We start from the raw sequence: 18,028 nt of genomic DNA, 5'->3' as shown, positions 1-18,028 counted from the left end.
GTTAGGTCCTTGATCTTTGACTATGTCAAAGTCACTCCATCCGAGGGTGTCCACGACATAGTTGGGGTTAAGCCACTTAGCCATGGAAGCAAGTGAATGCGCAACAAGGGATCTCTAATCTTTAAACTGTTTGAGGGAGAATACTCTATGATATGATTAAGAATCTCTGGCCAGAGTATGAATGAGATTTAGGAAATCGTTCCAAATCACATTCAAGTTATGTTGAAGTTTTTCTTCAATAGTCCAAACTCTCAGTAGTACAGAAATAAATGATCATCCTTACCCGGGCTTTTGACACACGTCAATTGGATTTGGCACCGTGACATGAGTTGTGAGAGAGAGATGATTTGGCCAGGAAGAATAATATCATTCAGTGAGCGGCTTGGATGTATATGGGATTAGGGTTCTTGAGAAATAATGTACAGTCATCATAGAAATCTTCTTCTTGTTTTGGTTTGCTTTCTTTCTCTCTTGCAAATTTGCTATTTGTTCCACACACACACATGACGCATACGCATTAGTTCACACTTCCGCACAACATATTAATCCTATGAATGCCATGCTGACAAGTTAAAACAAATGATGGTGCATGATGGTGTCCAAAACCCCACTCGACGTAATTTTAATGAATAAACAAATAAAATATTACAAATCAAAACAAGGTTTGACAAACAAAATGAGAAAGGTTAGAAAAAGAATCATATAATGTACCATTTTCCATCATTCCTTTTCATTGAAGGCATTCAGAACAACTGCTTCCATCATTAGAATTTATGTTGTAATATAATATGTGGATGGCCCACATGAATAGTTTGTTACTATTCATCCAAAGAAAAATCAGATGAATTATTATTCATATGAAGAAAAATGGATGAGTTGCTATTCATGCACAATATTTCACTATTTATTTGAGGAAAGTTTGTAAAGTGAATAGTATTGCTATAGTAATCTTTTGCCTATAAGATGAGAGCATACGGAGAAAGGAAGAAGTGAGAAAGAAAAGAAAGAGATGAGAGAAAAACACATAGAGGAAAGAAAGAGGAGTTATGGAGGAAAGAAGAGAGATGCGGAAGAAATTACCAGTGAGTAAGGCTAGAGAGAAAAGAGAAAATAATGAGAGTTATTTTGTACTCCTATTATTTCAGATAATGAAAGAAAGTATTACTGCTGCCCCGAGGACTTAGGCACAGTTGCCAAACCTCGTAAAAATTTTGTCTTATTTATTTTATTCCACTGCACACATATCATCGACCTTACAACATGTTATCAGCATGAGAAGCTCTCGTGTCGGTGGAAAGCACAACGCCATAAATCCGGTGAAGCACTACCTACCTCTCACCTCTGTTGGCTAGAATCTCACAGATAAGAAAATCTTTTCATTTCATCTTCATATCTCTGTATGACTAATTTTCTTAAAGTAAATATACGTTTGTTTATATAAGTATTATTATTATTATTATTATTATTGGTAGAAAATCTGACAGCCATGTAAACAGCCTCTGAACTTCAACTTGCTAACCTCAGATTGAGATACTTCCTTCTTGAAAGTTGTTCGTCCGCCTAGTACTTATAACATATCAAAATTTCAGAAAATTCCAACATTGCAATCATCACAGATGTCTGAAAAACCAACCCAGTTTCCAATTCCGCAAAAAACTGGACAGCCATTTATGAGTACCGATACTCCTTTTTCAGTAGCTCAGATCGAAATTGTTTCTTCACTAAAGTTGTTCGGTATCCTCCTATCCATATCATATTAAAATTTGACCAAATTTAACGGTTTGATCTTCTCATAAGTTGTAAGCACTACTCTTGACTCCAAAACTTATGGGAACCGTTTCAATTTTTTCGAAACTCACCGGTGGAGGAACACCAATTAGGACTTATTGTTACTATTACTTCCTGGGTAACTAAAAGGACAAAAAAAAATGATGAAACAGAAGAAAGTGGCAGACAAAGAACAAAAAAAAGATGGAGACTTAATCATTGTCTTTTCTATTTTGGCATATTTATGTGAATGATGCTGGTTTAAAGCCCTATCACAATTTCTATTTATTTATAGTGGGTGAAATTATTATCCTTTTCCTTAAGCTTTGATATTTATGTGAATGGTGCTGAATCAAAGCCCTTGTCACAAGCTTTATTTACTTAAAAGCAATTTATTTACCATGGTTGTAATTATCGCCTATTGCTTTAATTTATTTAGTATACTACATTTTATGATGAGTATATAGAAGGACCCGAAGTTCCTTGATCAAATTAGAACTTGATCCTCATCATATAAAATGATTGGACCGGAAGTTCCACCATTAAAAAAGATCAAACCTGAAGTTCCTTGATCATCATTATATAAAAAAGATCGGACCCAAAGTTCCTTGATCAAATCAAAACCTGAAGTTTTTGAATCAACTGAGAGAATAACATTTCCTTAATTAAATTAAAGTGACAGCCATAAGTACCTCAGTCCACAGACTATTAAATGAGGGCCAGAAGTCCCTTGATTCATGTAAATGAGGACCATGAGTTCCTTAATCCATGTACATATTAAGTATGGGCATGAGCTTCAAAAATATGAACCTAAAATGATGTCAATGTTGAGAATAAATTTCGAGTCCATATGAATAATGTTTTGACCTGAAGTTGAAAATATGAATAATGATAAAAACTTGAAGTTCTAACATTTTGTGTAGACATGTGTTATATGTGGTATGAGTTAATTATCGCAATTTTTGTCATACCTAAATTTCTTCTTTTTGGGAATAAGGAAATGTTGAACTTAGCAAAACCCAATTTTGTGACCATCGACATCTTACACAAGAGATACTTTCATGAATTCATAATGCCCGAGAATTCATGTGGAAGCATATGATATTAGAAAACACCTTTGCTTAAAGGCTCATTGATTCATATTAATGGAACCAGAAGTTTCTATTGTTTCCTATATCTAACAAACTGAACCAGAAGTTTCAGGCATGTATAAAACCAGAAGAGAATGAATTTTTCTATATATGTATGTGTGTGTATATATATACACAAACATATGTGCATACACATGAGTTACAACTACAAAAACAAACAAATGGGGGGGAGGCTTCACAAAGGTTGCTCATGTGAAGCCTCAGTACTTGGTATTACCCTAAAAGAATGAGGCACTGGAGATTGATCATGTGACGCCCCAATACTTGGCAAAACACTAGAAGGGGAAGGCATCAGTTGCCTTCGAAATCTAGCCACGAATCTCTGGTGATCACTTTAAATCTAACTTTCAAATTCCTGCAGCTGGTCGAGCTTTCTTTTCATGCTCATCAAGTAAATATTTGCAAGTTTATGCAACTCTTTATTCTCATGCTTGAGCCCTATAATCTCTTGTCTAAGACTTGCCACCTCAGCCATTAATGTTTCGACTTGGTGAGTTCGACTAAGTAGACATTGGCCCATGTTGGATAAAAAAGAGTCGTGAACAGCCAATTCATCAAACCTCTTTGAAAGTATTCTTTTGTCTTCGGGAGTGAGAAGGTTCCTAACTACTACTGTAGCTATTATATCATCCCTCGTCACAGAGTCTCCAACCGTAAGAGGGTCATTAAAAGACAAAAAAGACACGGCTCGTGTGTATCTCCTTCGAGACTCAAATCTAAACAAAGGTTGGATGGGCAAGCCATTTTCAGAAATGATGAAAGAAAAGGGTTGGATAGAGTGAAATCTCATAAATACAACATAAATAATTTTCACAGGTGTGCAACCTTCAAAGTGTGCATTTTGAATACAATTGATACCACTATAAAATGAAAGGCAACACCAACACCTATTCAAAAATCGAAGAGACACTGCTTGTTGATTTTCAAAAGCCAGATTTTCCTGAATAAAGTTTGTCAACATTTCTCAGACGCAATCTCAGCTTTCTGGATATCAAGGATAACTCTGTCAAAATATCTCTGGCAAAGTCAAAACGCGTAAAGTTCACTATTCCAACTATACCACTATTACCGACAAGGGTAGGTGACAAGGCCACATCTGCACCACTACCTGCTATTGGGAAATCTCTATATATGTCGACCTTCATCCTCCATGGCAAAGAACACCTCCAAAACGCCTAATTCATCTTCTTTGCCAAGAATGCATATGCAACCAAACCTCTCAACATATTAAGTTGTCATTCTCTATGAGAATACCTCTTCAACCAAGCCCCTCAAAATGCCAAACTCATTTTCTCAGTAAGAAACCCCTTTCGATCAAAAAGTTTTACATCAGCATCAAAGTCTTCTACTGTTTTTCTTCAAGAGCGAAAGCATCTCATATCATCAGGGTAGAGAGCAAGAGTATCTCTTATCATGCTCTTTCCCTGTCTTTTCCTTTGCCCTTGCTCTTGCCTACAAGATAAAGATAAAAAAAAACAATCAGTCAGAACCTAAAATCAAACTTCCAGTCAAGAACCGACTACTTGTAACCTTTTCCTGATTGCTAACCTTGCATTGCTATCGAGTAGTCATCTTCAACTGTTGTTGGAGCTAGGTCTCAAGTCATTAACACCGCATAATAATTGGTACGTTGTTGGCTCTTTACACTGAAGCTGCCAAGCATGGATGAGTCACTAAGAAGTGATGGACCATCCAAGGGCAAAGATTGCGCACCACCTCTATTGGGCAAGAGATTGAAGCAGAATGATCAACGATGAGTCCATGGAAGTCTAAATGAAGAAAATTGGTGGCTGACTGAGTAAATGGAAGACCAAAGTTCAATGATGGGAATCTTATTCACAGCCTCATCAAACTCTACCAGTTTATATCATTCACATGATGTACAAAAGGGTAATGAAAATTACTAATTGATTACAAGTTACAGAAATGCTGCATGGAATGAAGTCTCAGTCAAACTCTCCACGGACTTGGCACTACTAAACTATTGCATGCCCGAAGCATTACAGTTGCATCATGGATTCAAGTTCCAAAAAGGATAATCCATGGACACGGAAATTTTAATATATTTTATATGCCTGAAGCATGATCGATTTGTAGGTTCCAATGATTCAACTCCCCGGAAGTGGAGATTAAAAATCCAAGCTCTATAATGCTTTAGAAGAGGTTATGATCCAAATTCTCAAACAATTCATCTAAGAAGAGATGATTGTCCTAGAAAAGACAATGTAAAGCCCCTGAAGAGGCAAAGATATCCAAAGTAATGAAATACTTATAAATATGCATGCGCATGCACATGAGAATTATGGGATCAAGAATTGATGATTACCAATGTTAATTTTGGTTTTACATGCTACTAAATTCATTAATGAGCTATGTTGATATTGAGCCACATTCTTTTGTTCGTTGACTAAAAAGAAAAATTATTGGCCAAAATGGAGAAAGGCAATTCCATTACAATTTATTAAGAACGTGGAAAAATGGACCTATAGTACAAATCGCCAAATGATATTGAACCCAAAAGGTTATATGGGCATTTGTAATACGGTGAAATACACTAACATGATATGACACATGGTTCCTAGTTGAAACCTGAAATTGTAATACACTCCTGGAAACATGATTTCTCATTGTGAAGCTTGTTCATTTCAGTGGAGAATTATACATGACCCGAAGCATATCTCCACAAGTAAATCCCTCAAGTATACATGAAAGCAAGTTGCTTTGTATAAATTCCAAAGGAGAATGTGTCATGAAGTGTAGAAAATCCCTGAAAGATTCAAATTGCTTGAAGAAAGCCCTAGAAGGGTAAAGCATAAATTATGAGGAAAACTAATGAAAATGGCTTCAAAACTTTAAGTTTTAACCAAAAAACACCTACTAACTTTATTTAATAATAAGGATAAGAGAAAAAAATACATAACAAAAGTTTGATCCAGGCTTGTCGCTGTACAAAGAATAACTTCCCACTCAAAGAAGGCAGCAGAGAGTAGGCTTTCAGCATTGCTATAAACCTCCTGAAAGCAGAATAAATTAATTGGAACAACTAAATAAAATGTATAGCCAGGATGTACAATAGTCCTTGGAACTAACTTATTGCTCCGATATCAAAAGAGGAGAAGCCAACTAATTGGCCGAATGGGCCACATGAGCAGTCAAGAAAAAGGTAGACTGACTTCCATTTTGCATTAAATCAGCATCAACTGGATTCTTAAATGCTGGTCTCATAGTTGAAAGAAGCAGAGCATCCGTCTCTCTTTTTTCCGCTCCATGTAAAACCTGAAATCATTCATCAGCAGAATGTAAGTATATTCGCTAACAAACACCACTAAGGATGTGCAACACAATAGAACATCCACCATCAAAAAGGTGATGCCCTTGAGGGCTTCGATTGTGCCCTCTTCTCCATTGGGCATGAATTCGCCACAGCCATCTGTAGCAGTCTCTCCTATGGCTGCTGCATAGTTCTTGAGGCACTCTTTGTAGTAAGTTTTCATAAACAGTGTCGTAAGTTTCATAAATAGTGTTGTAAGTTTTCATAAGTGGTGTAGTAAGTTTCATAAACAGTGTCCTAAGTTTCATAAATAATGTAATAAGTTTCATAAACAGTGTATTGTGAGTCTGCAAGTCAGATTTTTTGTCCTTTTTTTTTAAATTATGTCTTTTTCATTAAAATTTAAGTTTTTTTGTCCTTTTTATTAAAATTTAAGGGTTTTTAATTATAATTTAAGTCTTTTTAATTAAATAAAGTTATAGTATGGTTTTTTATTAAAATAAACTTAGCCCAAGCTGTAACATCCCACATCGCCTAGTGGAGTGATCCTTAAATGTATTCCCGTCCCTACCTAGCACAAGGCATTTTGGGAGCTCACTGGCTTCGGGTTCTGTAGGAACTCCAAAGTTAAGCGAGAAGGACGCCATAGCACTCCCAGGATGGGTGACCCACTAGGAAGTTGCTCGTGAGTTCCCAAAAACAAACCCGTGAGGGAATGGTAAGCTCAAAGCGGACAATATCATGCTACGGTAGTGGAACGGGCCCGAGATGTGGTGGACCCGGGCTGGGATGTGATACAAGCCCTTTTCATGAAAGTTCCCTAAATTATATACTCAATACCAATTAATGGTATAAATTGCCTTAATGAGTACTTTCATTATGATATTGTTGCAATACATTGAATCTCTTGCAAGAGTTGATATTAGATTGGAACTCTTGAAGAGTCTAGAAAGATTATAAAGTGTTGAAAGGAATATTGTCTCAAGCTACAGATCGAACAATATGTCAACACAAATCTTATCCAAAATGTTTATGGTATTAAAAAATCATATGGTTTGAAGATTATGAGTTGAATACTCAAATGATTAACCAATATTTAGACACTACGAAAGATCATTCATCCTCGTGAGGGAAATGATGAATTGATATTTGGTCCAGAAGTACCATATCTTAGTAAGGTATGTGCCTTACTATATTTAGTACAATACACTGAGTCAGATGTTACATTTCCTATGAAGCACAATACCAACATATGGTATTAGAATGAAGTAAAGTTTATATTTTGATAACTCCAAGAAATTATAGACATGTACTTATTCTATTCCAAAGAACTCAATAATAGCCATGGTCTTATTGGGCAACCAAAAATCTGAATATCTCTCTAGCCTGCATACAAATCGCTCTCAGAAATTATTTGTATTTACATATGGAAATAAATTGATCCGACAACAATCAAGGAAGCAACATTCATTGCCACATCTTCATATCTCTCAAAAATACAGGAGTTCGGTTAAAACCTGTGGCCATTAAAAATTGGAGCACATGTGAACCACCTTCAAAAGCAAACATTCCAACTATCATGAATGGTATCAAATTACATTAACATAGTAATCAGTCAAATTAAAGAATTCAAAATTAGGGAGAGATACTCATCAAGGGGAAGCATTGAAAACATATCAAGATTTTAAAGAGGCAACAAAAATTGACGTATGGCCATCAAAGGGAGTGTTGTAATATAATATGTGGATGGCCCACATGAATAGTTCATTACTTTTCATCCAACGAAAAATCAGATGAATTACTATTCATATGAAGAAAAAGAGATGGGTTACTATTCATGCATAGTATTTCACTATTTATTTGAGGAAAGGTTGTAAAGTGAATTGTTTTGCTATAATAATCTTTTGCCTATAAGATGAGAGTTTTAGAGAAAACGGGCCCTCGGCCCAAATCGTTTCCCCCGTTCATTATAGGGAGATTAAATCTCCACCGTTTATTTCTTAGGTTACATAGAATTCTCCAGACTTCACTCTCAGGCCTCTCGACTTCTCCCTCACGGTCTCTTTCTCCTAAACTTACACTCCGTCCCCGTCTTCGTCGATCGAGGTCCATCCTACCCACCACTTGACCACCATCTCCAGCGTCGATCGAGGTCCCTCCCACCCGCCATCAGGACGAGTTTGTCGATGTTAAGAATTTAAGGTCAATGAGCCCCTTGCTGCAATCTTGCTGCCAACTTTTAAAAAGCCCAGATTGGTTTTGATTTAGGTTTCTCGAGGGTTTTGGGATTTTGTTTGGGGATGTTTGGTTTTTTATGGGGTATTAGGGGAATTTTTTGATATGGGTTTTGGTTTGGGGGGTATTTTTGATGTGGGATTTGCTTGATTTTCTAATAGGATTTATGTGATTGTATAGATCCCCCACTCCCAGATTACCCACTCCCAGAATATTGAACTCGAGCACTTTACGGTCACACATTCATGACAAGAGATTGGAGTCTTGTTCTTCCTGTCCCCTACCAAGTATTCCATTTTGTTAATATTGATTTATTCTTTTGGTTTTAGATCGAGATAGTACTTGGGAAGTCAAAAGACTTTGATGACTTGATGGCCATTGCAGCTGCGGAGAAGCAAAGCTGAAAAAGGTTGCTTGTTTGGGGCTTCTCTTACAGTACCAGTTGTTCAAGACCATCGTTAACACCGCCACCAACCATTTCGTCGAAGAAGATCACCCTCAAGAGCTCGGATGTCAATGTTAGAGTATGAGTGTGATTCTTACAGTTTAGTAATAATCATTGTTATTTTAGATTGGTACAAAGAGGTCTTAATGTGTTTATAAGAGTTAATTCAACTTTGGTTTGGATTGAAACTCTATTGTTGGCTCGAGAATAGAACTCATACTTATACAAGGATTTGGTCTTGTATTCCTTGTAGGATTGTAATAGGGCAATCTATGTTTAGTATAAAAACATAAGCCACTGTTCTCACAAAACATATGCTCAATATTGAACTAAGACTTATTGTTAGTTTGAGTACTTTTGGTTTTGCAAGAGAGGAGAAGGTGCACTGTTTAGAAGTCTACTTTGGCTTCTTCTTCTGCTGCTTTTACGGGTTAGTATGTCATTGTGTTTATTAAATTGTGATTTTAATACTTATATAAATTTGTGGTTCATGAGCTTAATCTCTTAACTTATATTTTGATGAGTTTAATCTTACATGTGGTATCAGAGCCTAAGATTTTTGCTCTTGAATTCAAATTGAAAGTATTAAATTAAAAGAGCAAAATACGTGACGGTAAATTAGCAGGGTTCAGGCTTAGTTTGTGAGAAATTTTGGACTTTGAATTGAGTTTCTTGTAATGAATATCATGTTTGCCGCATATAGTCTTGTAACTTTGGCATGTTGCTGCCAAACGAATGAAAGGATAATGAATCAATTCAATTTGATAGACTTCGATTATAAATATGGTGTGCGGCATTATACACAAGTTTCGTAAGTATAAATGGTTGAGCGTATTATTTCATATCGGGATCTTGGTATATATAATTTATGGAACAACACGCTTCTTATTGTCAATTATTGATTTTCAATTGGATTGATTTATGTCAAGTTTGGATTGGAATTAATAGAATTGACTACATATCATGTATTATTTATACGGTTCAAATCCGTGATATTAATTTTCGTCAAATATGAAAGCTTGTGGGTGCTATGGAGCAACACATACAAATGAATATATAAGGTAGATGTTTTATTGACTGCCTACAATGAGTCTTGCGACAATAAACTTTTAGCCATTTACAAAATGTATATTCCATTATGAATCGGAAAGCAAATAATTATTTTGTCATCTTACTGGAAAATAATAAGATTAATGATATGTAGCTGTCATTATTTTCTCCAATGACTTGCTTACAAATATGTATATAATTGATGATGGTGTTGACAATGAATTAAAGGTATGAAGATTTTTAATTTGGATTATTGTCAACTTATGTTATCATGTATAAATCTTAGGATTAATAGAATTGTTATTGTACATATGTCAATATATTGAATTGCATATGTCGATATTGGAGGCCATGGTTTTGTGTCTTGATGCATCTAATGGTTAGTCTAATAATTAACCTTTTTATTTGTTGTGGTTATTAAATTAATGGTTTGATATTAGACTAATAAAGTATTAATGCATGTGACACAGTCGGTTTTGAGGCAAGAAGCTATTATTTGTAATTTTTATAAGGATTATCTTGATGTAACTTGTGTATTTGTAATTATGAAATATTGGTTTTGAGGTTTCTTGGTTTGAAGACATTTATATGTTGTCTAACATATTCTAAGAGATACTAATGTTCATAATTTTTTTTACGGGAATTTGTGTTGACGAGATACGGGCCGATAACTTTTGACGATGATTTTGGTTCGGCGAACTTGTAACACTAGAGATTTACTTCAATAATCTGCAATATTACAGGATCCATGTGAATCTGGAGTGAAGGCAATCTGCATGGATGGTTCTCAAGCATTGATGGATAGTTTGTTTCGTTGATGTGGAGTCGAGGAATCTCAGTCGGGTTGACTAATACGGGTCCAGTGATGCATTCGGGTAACTCATTTCACTGTTTCATGCATGATTAATTGTTCTCTTATATGCATGATTATAGTGTGATGAGTTAGAGCATGATGAATTAGGGCTTTTGTTATTTCGAGTATGCTTGTTTATTTATATATATTGTGAAGGCATGATTAAACTCGAAATCCCTATATAGATGCCAACTTGTGATTTATGTGAGATGTTTGAAATCATCTTTTGATATGTTTTATTGATTGCCTCAAGTGAATTTTTGCGGCTATAAAGTTGGGCTTTTCTAATGGTCGTGATTTCATTCTCATTATTATAAAAGTATATGTAAACATATATATGCATCTTTTTGAGTATGCGATTTATTCATTATTTTGGGCACATGATTTATGGTTGGCATATTATATCATTCATGGTGTATACTTGAAAATAAATAAATTAGGTTTTCAATTTATATACCCTCTATGGGGTCATATATAGACTTGTTTGGTGTACATTCTTGTGGTGTTGACATTGAATTCACGATAGGAATTTTAATTTGGGTTACCGTCACCTTAGTTATTATGTACAACACAAATTGACATTGCCGAATGCATATTGATTTAATTTATGAATTCATAAGAAAGCATGTGCTTAATATTGTATTGTGAAAATCAAGGAGTTTAAGATGCATGCTTGTTGTATATGTATATTTGTGATTTCATTTATGATGCATGCTTCCGCTATTATGTTTTGGTTGAAATCACAAATAGGGAGGAAGATGAACTTTGAGTTCTCCAGAACAAATAGTGGTCTTGATTATCTCGTTTTAATCAAGACATGTTGTTGTGATATATATCTAGAAATTATCAAAATTTGGTCGATCTTGCTCGATGGATATTGAACTAGATATTGAACTAGTTAGGATCAAATTGAATGCAAAAATATTGTGCTTGCTATTCTGATTTTGATCATTGTTGAAACTAGTGATTTTGGGTTTATGTGAGATAAGTTTTTCCGAATGGATTGTGACTATCTTTTGATACATAGACTATTTGCATAATGGTTTAGGTGTATATGACTAAACTGAGATTATGCAATTGGTGAGGAATCAGGAACCAATTGGTTCATATCTCTGGTTTCTTTATTGGTTGTGCAATACATTTTGCTTATGCTTAAGTGGGAGAATCATATGTTCGAATGTAAGCATAAGGCTAAGAGTTAGGCCGGCCATTATAATTCATTTGGTTGAATTATTTGTGTTACTTAATTTGTTTAAGTAATGAGAAGGATCCTGTTATGTCGGTTAGCATTCAAAAGGAAATGAATTTGGTTTCCATATGGATTCTGATTAGTCATTCATTGTATTGGAATGATTTTTTAGTTAATATAGTTGCTATACCACATCTTTTACTTAACTTGGTTGTGTTGAGTATGGCCTAGATAAGTGGGAGCAAATTGGTTTGGTTTTGCTATATTGGTTCACATAATTACAAAGTGCAAATTAAGTATGTTGTGACTTTTGAGTTAATTCTGCGATGTAACAGAAAAGATTCTTAAGTTCAATACTTTAAAATGCATAGGTAAGTTGTATGTGAGGTTAAGCTTTTGTTATCCAAAAGATTTGGTGGCTATATGAGTGGGAGTAGACGTCTTGGTTTACTTTTGAGCTTAGATACATTGCTATGAACACAAACTGGACATTGTGATTTGTAAGTTAAATCTGTATATTGTGTTGCAGAGGCAATTATAAATTCATTGTTTTGGTTTATGTAAGCTGGTTGTGTCTATGTACTAGTGTGGTTGAAGAATGACTTATGTGATCACCTTTATATTGAATTTGAGATGATTATTTACTGTTGTGAATCATACTCAAGTGGGAGAATGTTAGAGTATGAGTGTGATTCTTACAGTTTAGTAATAATCATTGTTATTTTAGATTGGTACAAAGAGGTCTTAATGTGTTTATAAGAGTTAATTCAACTTTGGTTTGGATTGAAACTCTATTGTTGGCTCGAGAATAGAACTCATACTTATACAAGGATTTGGTCTTGAATTCCTTGTAGGATTGTAATAGGGCAATCTATGTTTAGTATAAAAACATAAGCCACTGTTCTCACAAAACATATGCTCAATATTGAACTAAGACCTATTGTTAGTTTGAGTACTTTTGGTTTTGCAAGAGAGGAGAAGGTGCACTATTTAGAAGTCTACTTTGGCTTCTTCTTCTGCTGCTTTTACGGGTTAGTATGTCATTGTGTTTATTAAATTGTGATTTTAATACTTATATAAATTTGTGGTTCATGAGCTTAATCTCTTAACTTATATTTTGATGAGTTTAATCTTACAGTCAAGTCGTTCGAGGTCGAGGAGGCGGTGGCGCTAGAGTCGTAGACCATCAAGCACATGATCAAGGATGATTGCGCCGACCATCAACCTGGATTTGGAACTGGGTTCTGGAGCTCTATATCAAAATCAGAAGAAAAAAAAAAAAAAAAAAAAAACAAGTAATGAGGACCTGTTGTACCGACCCAAACCGGCCCGTTTCAAACAGACCCGGTTAGGTTCAGTTCCTGTTTTAAAATCTGTTGTACCCACCCCAGATTGGCCCATTTCTTTTAAACTCCGGTCCGGTCCAGTTCCTTCAAAATTGGGCCGGCCCGGCCTGTGCCCAACCCTAGATAAGAGCATACGGAGGAAGGAAGAAAAGAGACGAGAGAAAAACATATATAGGAAATATGGAGGAAAGGAAGAGAAGAGGAAAGAAGAGAGATGCGAAAGAAATTACCAGTGAGCCAGGCTAGAGAGAAAAGAGAAAATAATGCGAGTTATTTTATACTCCTATTATTTTAAATAATGAAAGAAAATACTACTGTTGCCCCGAGGACGTACGCACACTTGACGAATCTCGTAAATATTGTGTCTTATTTATTTTATTCCACTGCACACATATTGTCAACTTTACAACAATTTAGAATTTTTTTTATTATTTTTTTGAATTTTCGTTTTTAGTAAAAATAACATATGAACCACAATTATGTAATAAGAAAAATAGGGAATAACATGACCTTGGACAAAGGCCTCTTCATTATTGACAAAAAATCTCCATTTGCTGTTATGAATGCCCACTTTTTCCACCACTCATATCTCCATTTGCTTCTAAATCTAATAGTCCATATTTCGAGCGTTTAAAACCTCCTTCGACAGCCCCAAAAACAGTACAATAAACATTGACAAACCCTTTGTCGATCTTCAACCAATACATCCTATACTGCACGCAAGCTCCGTTCATCAGAATGCCCAAATCTTGAGGCAACAAAACCATATCCTCCCACAACTGCAACGAGTACGCAAAGAACCATGATAAAGAACTGGAAGTTTGCAAGCAACTCACCCCGGACCTCACTGTCGACAGAATGACATGAGACCATATCATCCTTGAGCCCACAACCATCTGGCATCATGGGGCCATAGAGAGTGAACGCAGTCTGATAAAACCAGAGGCCTTGGAGAGTTATGCCAATACCGCTACATAAATCAATTGGAAAGCTGGTTGGTAAGAGGGCTCCGGCAACAGAGGATACTATGCAAAGCCCGATTAGGAGGACAAGGAGGATGTGGTAATACCCCTCAAGGCCTTTATGAGTTGTTGAGTGAAAGTAGAAAAGAAGGTACTCTGCACAGAATGCTGTAGCAGCAATCAGACAAAGAGCTCCTTCGGGCATCGGAAGAAATCTAATTGCAAGACAATAAAGGAGAAGGAAAAAAAATTAGCCATACTACAAGATTATTCCATAACAGACCCAAAAATAGTGTTGGACGGTTAAAATTAACAATCAATAAAAAATTGTGCAAAAAGCACCCCTCCTATGGCAACAATGTCAAAATAACTGCCGCAATGTATCAATATTGAACTGTAGTCTCCAACATTAAAATGTAAACAACAAATCATATAATAAAAAGAAATGCAACAAGAAGCTAAAGGCCTAATGTAAATAATGCTTGAGAAGAACATCCTCAGCCGCCTAATGAGGTGTTTAAACTGTAAACCGCAATCCTACTGGTGTGCAGCAATAATATAGCAACAAATCATATAATTCTGCTACACTCTCGCAGAAATGGAGTCAATCTGAAGGCAAAAACAGGCTGCTGCAAATTATCATGGACCTGGGTTCTACTGCAGCTTCTTCAGCTCATCCTCGATTAGCAAGAGCTTCTAGAAATCTGGAAATGAAGGTTCCTTGAACCTTTGCTACAAGTGGGGGCCCAACTAGAAATCCCCTATCAGAGAAAAAAAATAGAGAACTTCAAAGCATATTTCTCAGCTTAAGGTTACAGCCTAATACCAACATGGGAAAATGATCCGACATAAATGGAGGCAAGAAATTCACGTAGCTATAGGAAAATCTATGCAGAGCAGAGATCTTCTAAATAAGACTCCTCGATGCAATCCCCCAAGAGTGCAATCCCAGCACTGATTCAACCAGCGACTATTTCACTAAAGCCTCTAACTTCATTGTAAGCCTCTACTGAATGTCTTGGAATTGGCTGCATTGGTCAGAATCACCGTGCTTTGAAAACCTCATGGTTAAATGATTCCAGCCAATCTGAATCTTCCCAGACTGTGACTACCCTAGTTATTCATAGAGTAATCCAAATAAAACTTTTAGAACTGACATCTGCATTAACCAATCTCACCCCAGTTTCAACAATATAAACTAAATCAGGATTTTGAGCAGCAATAAGCTTTCTCATATCCATCAGCTTAGGGTAGAAATAAGACCCCTCACGTTCCAACAAGCAAACTGGACTATGGAAAGGGAGATGGGACTTGGACCTGACCAAAGAATAACATTTTGGATGCCCTTACCAACTGCAATTCCAGAAAACACAAATGATATCACCAAATATCTCTCTCTTTATTTGTATACATTTTCAATGCTTTTGACTCTGAATTATCCTGGTGAGTAAATACAAAACTTTGGCATGTCTGTTGAAATATATCTAAGTTTCATGAGTTAAAAGTACTACTTACGTCAACATTTTATAAATTCTTAGGAATTCATAATCAACAATGTTCGCAATATTTAATGTCTGAGATTGCAGGCAATTATAAACGGATCAGACATTTCATAATGTGCACAACCAAAAGCTCAAGGGCAACTACCTGGAGCAACAAAAAAATGTCAGACACAAACAGTTGTTTCACTCTCTTAAAGCAAGTTTTTCCTATTACAAACTTGAATTTATGGAAATGATCCGACATTCCAGAACAGTTCTCAGGAATTTGACTGTGAGCAGCATTTGAGAACTTTTTTAGTACATTAGGATCACTTAGCAATGGTAGCCATTCACTTTTTAATTTGGCCCTCTTTTCCATTTGCACAGAGGAACTCGAAGCCAACTGAGTTACACAGAACTGAGTAGGGGGTTCAAGTTTACTAAAGTCTGACAAGGAAAATACTAAATATGTGAAATTCTTAGTTTGGGTATATGGACTTAATAAAAAAACCAGTAACAGTCATGACAAATTATGTCAAACCAATATCAACAAAATAATAAAAACAGTAACAAACCTAGGCACAAAACCAGATGATCCAAATAGATCCCTATATAAATGCAGCTCCTTATTCACTTCCTATGGAATTTCATTTCCCCACCCAATATAAACAGTTGCAACAGCCATCTCAATATGCAAGTACTATGACTTCTACAGATTTGATTGCTAGTGAGTTTCTATAAATGCCATCAAAATTGAAATCTTTACGTTGCCAAAGAAACAGAGGAAGCCTAGATACAAAGGCCTCTTAGTCCTAGCTGCAAAAAGGAATAAACTTTTAGATGTGACCTCATTTTGTTATTTTGTTTTCGGTGCAATTGAAACATCCACTTGAGTAGGTCAACAATGCATCACTCTTAATCAAGCAGAGCAGCTAGTTCATCAGTCTCAAAAGTTTAAAATCCAAAAATCGATGGATTTATTGCTAATTATCTAATCCTAGACATTTCCGAAGAATCAAACAAGATTGTTAAACAAGATGACATAAAAACGAAGAAACTGGCAATCAAGAAAATCAAATGAGAATGATCATACCTTGTCTCCTGTGAGATCAGGGTGATAACCCCAAAGATAAAGAACATTAGAAGCATCCCCGAGTGCTCGAAATCATTCATGTGATGAGGGTTCAAGACTCCATTAACAAAGAACTTGAGATGGGTCGAATACAAAAGCTCAATACACATATCAATGAAAGCACCAACTGCTATAAGATAAAGCTCAAAATACTTAAGCCTCCCATCAACACCGGGAACCGGGTTCCATACATGTACCCGAAAGTACTTGGGGTTGGATACATATCTCACCAGCGAGCGCCATACGTGCCACACCCCAATAACCAAAAACAATGTCCCTGGCAGAACATGACCTGGGAAAGAACCCATCTTTCTTGGTGTATGGATATATCTATATATCCATATCTGTATATCTATATGCACCAATCAATGTCCCTGTCTATCTGAGATTTCCCTTTATTTTTTGGTCAATATCTCCCTGAGAATTCAATCTGCAACCCCTTTTGTCTTGTCCGACAAAACCAATAACTCCCTTTTAAGGAAAAACACTTTGAATTTCTTTTTCTGTCTGCGGCAGGCTTTGATGAAATTTTCCAAGTTTCCAAGTTTCCCAGAAAGCAAATTGTTGAAGGTCAAGAACCTTAAATGGATATGAAACAAGGAAAACAAGAAAAAGTGTCGCCAGTAAGTCAAACTTAGCAGCTGAAAAGAACACCAACTAGGATTTGCGAGTAAATAAATACAAAAACATTAATAAATAAATAAATAAAAACAAGATCAAGGCTGTAAAAAAATGGAAATTTACACAAAAACCAGCATTTTTTACATGAAAACTGCATCAGAATTTAGAGTACGAGCTAAGAAAGTGGAAGTTGATTGGCGTGTAAAGGGAAATCATGACGATATTATTAGAGAAAAAAAGAAAAGAAATCGACCTACTTGTGATACTAATTAGCGTATGATTGATTCATCAAAGGGTTTTGCTTTTTGCAGGCCCAAAAGGCAGAGAGAGTGAGCGAGCGAGTGTAAAATGTCTGCCGAAAATGTGATGATGACGATGATGATGATGGGTGGAGGGGTGGAGCGGTGGAGCCGTGGAGGTGGTGGGGATCCAAATTCCAAACGCAAAAAGCCAATGGCAACGGGAATTGTTAAGCCGATTAACTGTTTTCACGTGAGTCCTTCCCGGTGGTTCCATCTTAGATCT

The 18,028-nt window shown here is 35.9% G+C and overlaps 1 protein-coding gene and 2 long non-coding RNA genes across 5 annotated transcripts; 2 read left to right on the top strand and 1 right to left on the bottom strand.

Annotated features, from left to right (window-relative positions):
• The first annotated feature begins 8,182 nt into the window (after positions 1-8,182).
• On the top strand, positions 8,183-13,640 carry LOC126607890 (uncharacterized). 2 transcript variants are annotated; one of them, XR_007617723.1, is made up of 3 exons: positions 8,225-8,391; positions 8,754-8,942; positions 13,105-13,640. It is a non-coding gene; the product is annotated as an uncharacterized LOC126607890 (long non-coding RNA). The 2 variants fall into 2 exon arrangements; XR_007617722.1 differs by having other exon boundaries at positions 8,183-8,942.
• LOC126607891 (uncharacterized) lies at positions 10,557-13,062 on the top strand. The gene is made up of 2 exons (XR_007617724.1): positions 10,557-10,794; positions 12,816-13,062. It is a non-coding gene; the product is annotated as an uncharacterized LOC126607891 (long non-coding RNA).
• Positions 13,641-13,655: 15 nt separating the features above from the next.
• On the bottom strand, positions 13,656-18,028 carry LOC126607888 (uncharacterized). 2 transcript variants are annotated; one of them, XM_050275594.1, is made up of 3 exons: positions 17,757-18,028; positions 16,844-17,461; positions 13,656-14,484 (listed from the first exon to the last, which is right to left on the bottom strand). In XM_050275594.1, exons 2-3 carry the CDS (start codon positions 17,188-17,190, stop codon positions 14,016-14,018), a joined length of 816 nt encoding a protein of 271 aa, XP_050131551.1. In that variant the 5' UTR covers positions 17,191-17,461; positions 17,757-18,028; the 3' UTR covers positions 13,656-14,015. The 2 variants fall into 2 exon arrangements, with proteins under 2 accessions (XP_050131551.1, XP_050131550.1); XM_050275593.1 differs by having other exon boundaries at positions 17,761-18,028.

Source organism: Malus sylvestris, chromosome 16 (assembly GCF_916048215.2).
Source record: "Malus sylvestris chromosome 16, drMalSylv7.2, whole genome shotgun sequence".
NCBI classification, from domain to species: domain Eukaryota; kingdom Viridiplantae; phylum Streptophyta; class Magnoliopsida; order Rosales; family Rosaceae; genus Malus; species Malus sylvestris.
The sequence above is the reverse complement of the archived record's forward strand: the minus strand, read 5'-3'. Positions and strand labels throughout refer to the sequence as shown.

What these genes read in the sequence shown, in the direction of transcription:
- LOC126607888 (XM_050275594.1), bottom strand. Translation starts at nt 17,190, where the DNA reads ATGGGTTCTTTCCCAGGTCATGTTCTGCCAGGGACATTGTTTTTGGTT. An exon ending in CTGATCTCACAGGAGACAAG is followed by an intron (nt 14,485 to 16,843) that starts GTATGATCATTC and finishes TCTTGCAATTAG; the next exon opens with ATTTCTTCCGATGCCCGAAG.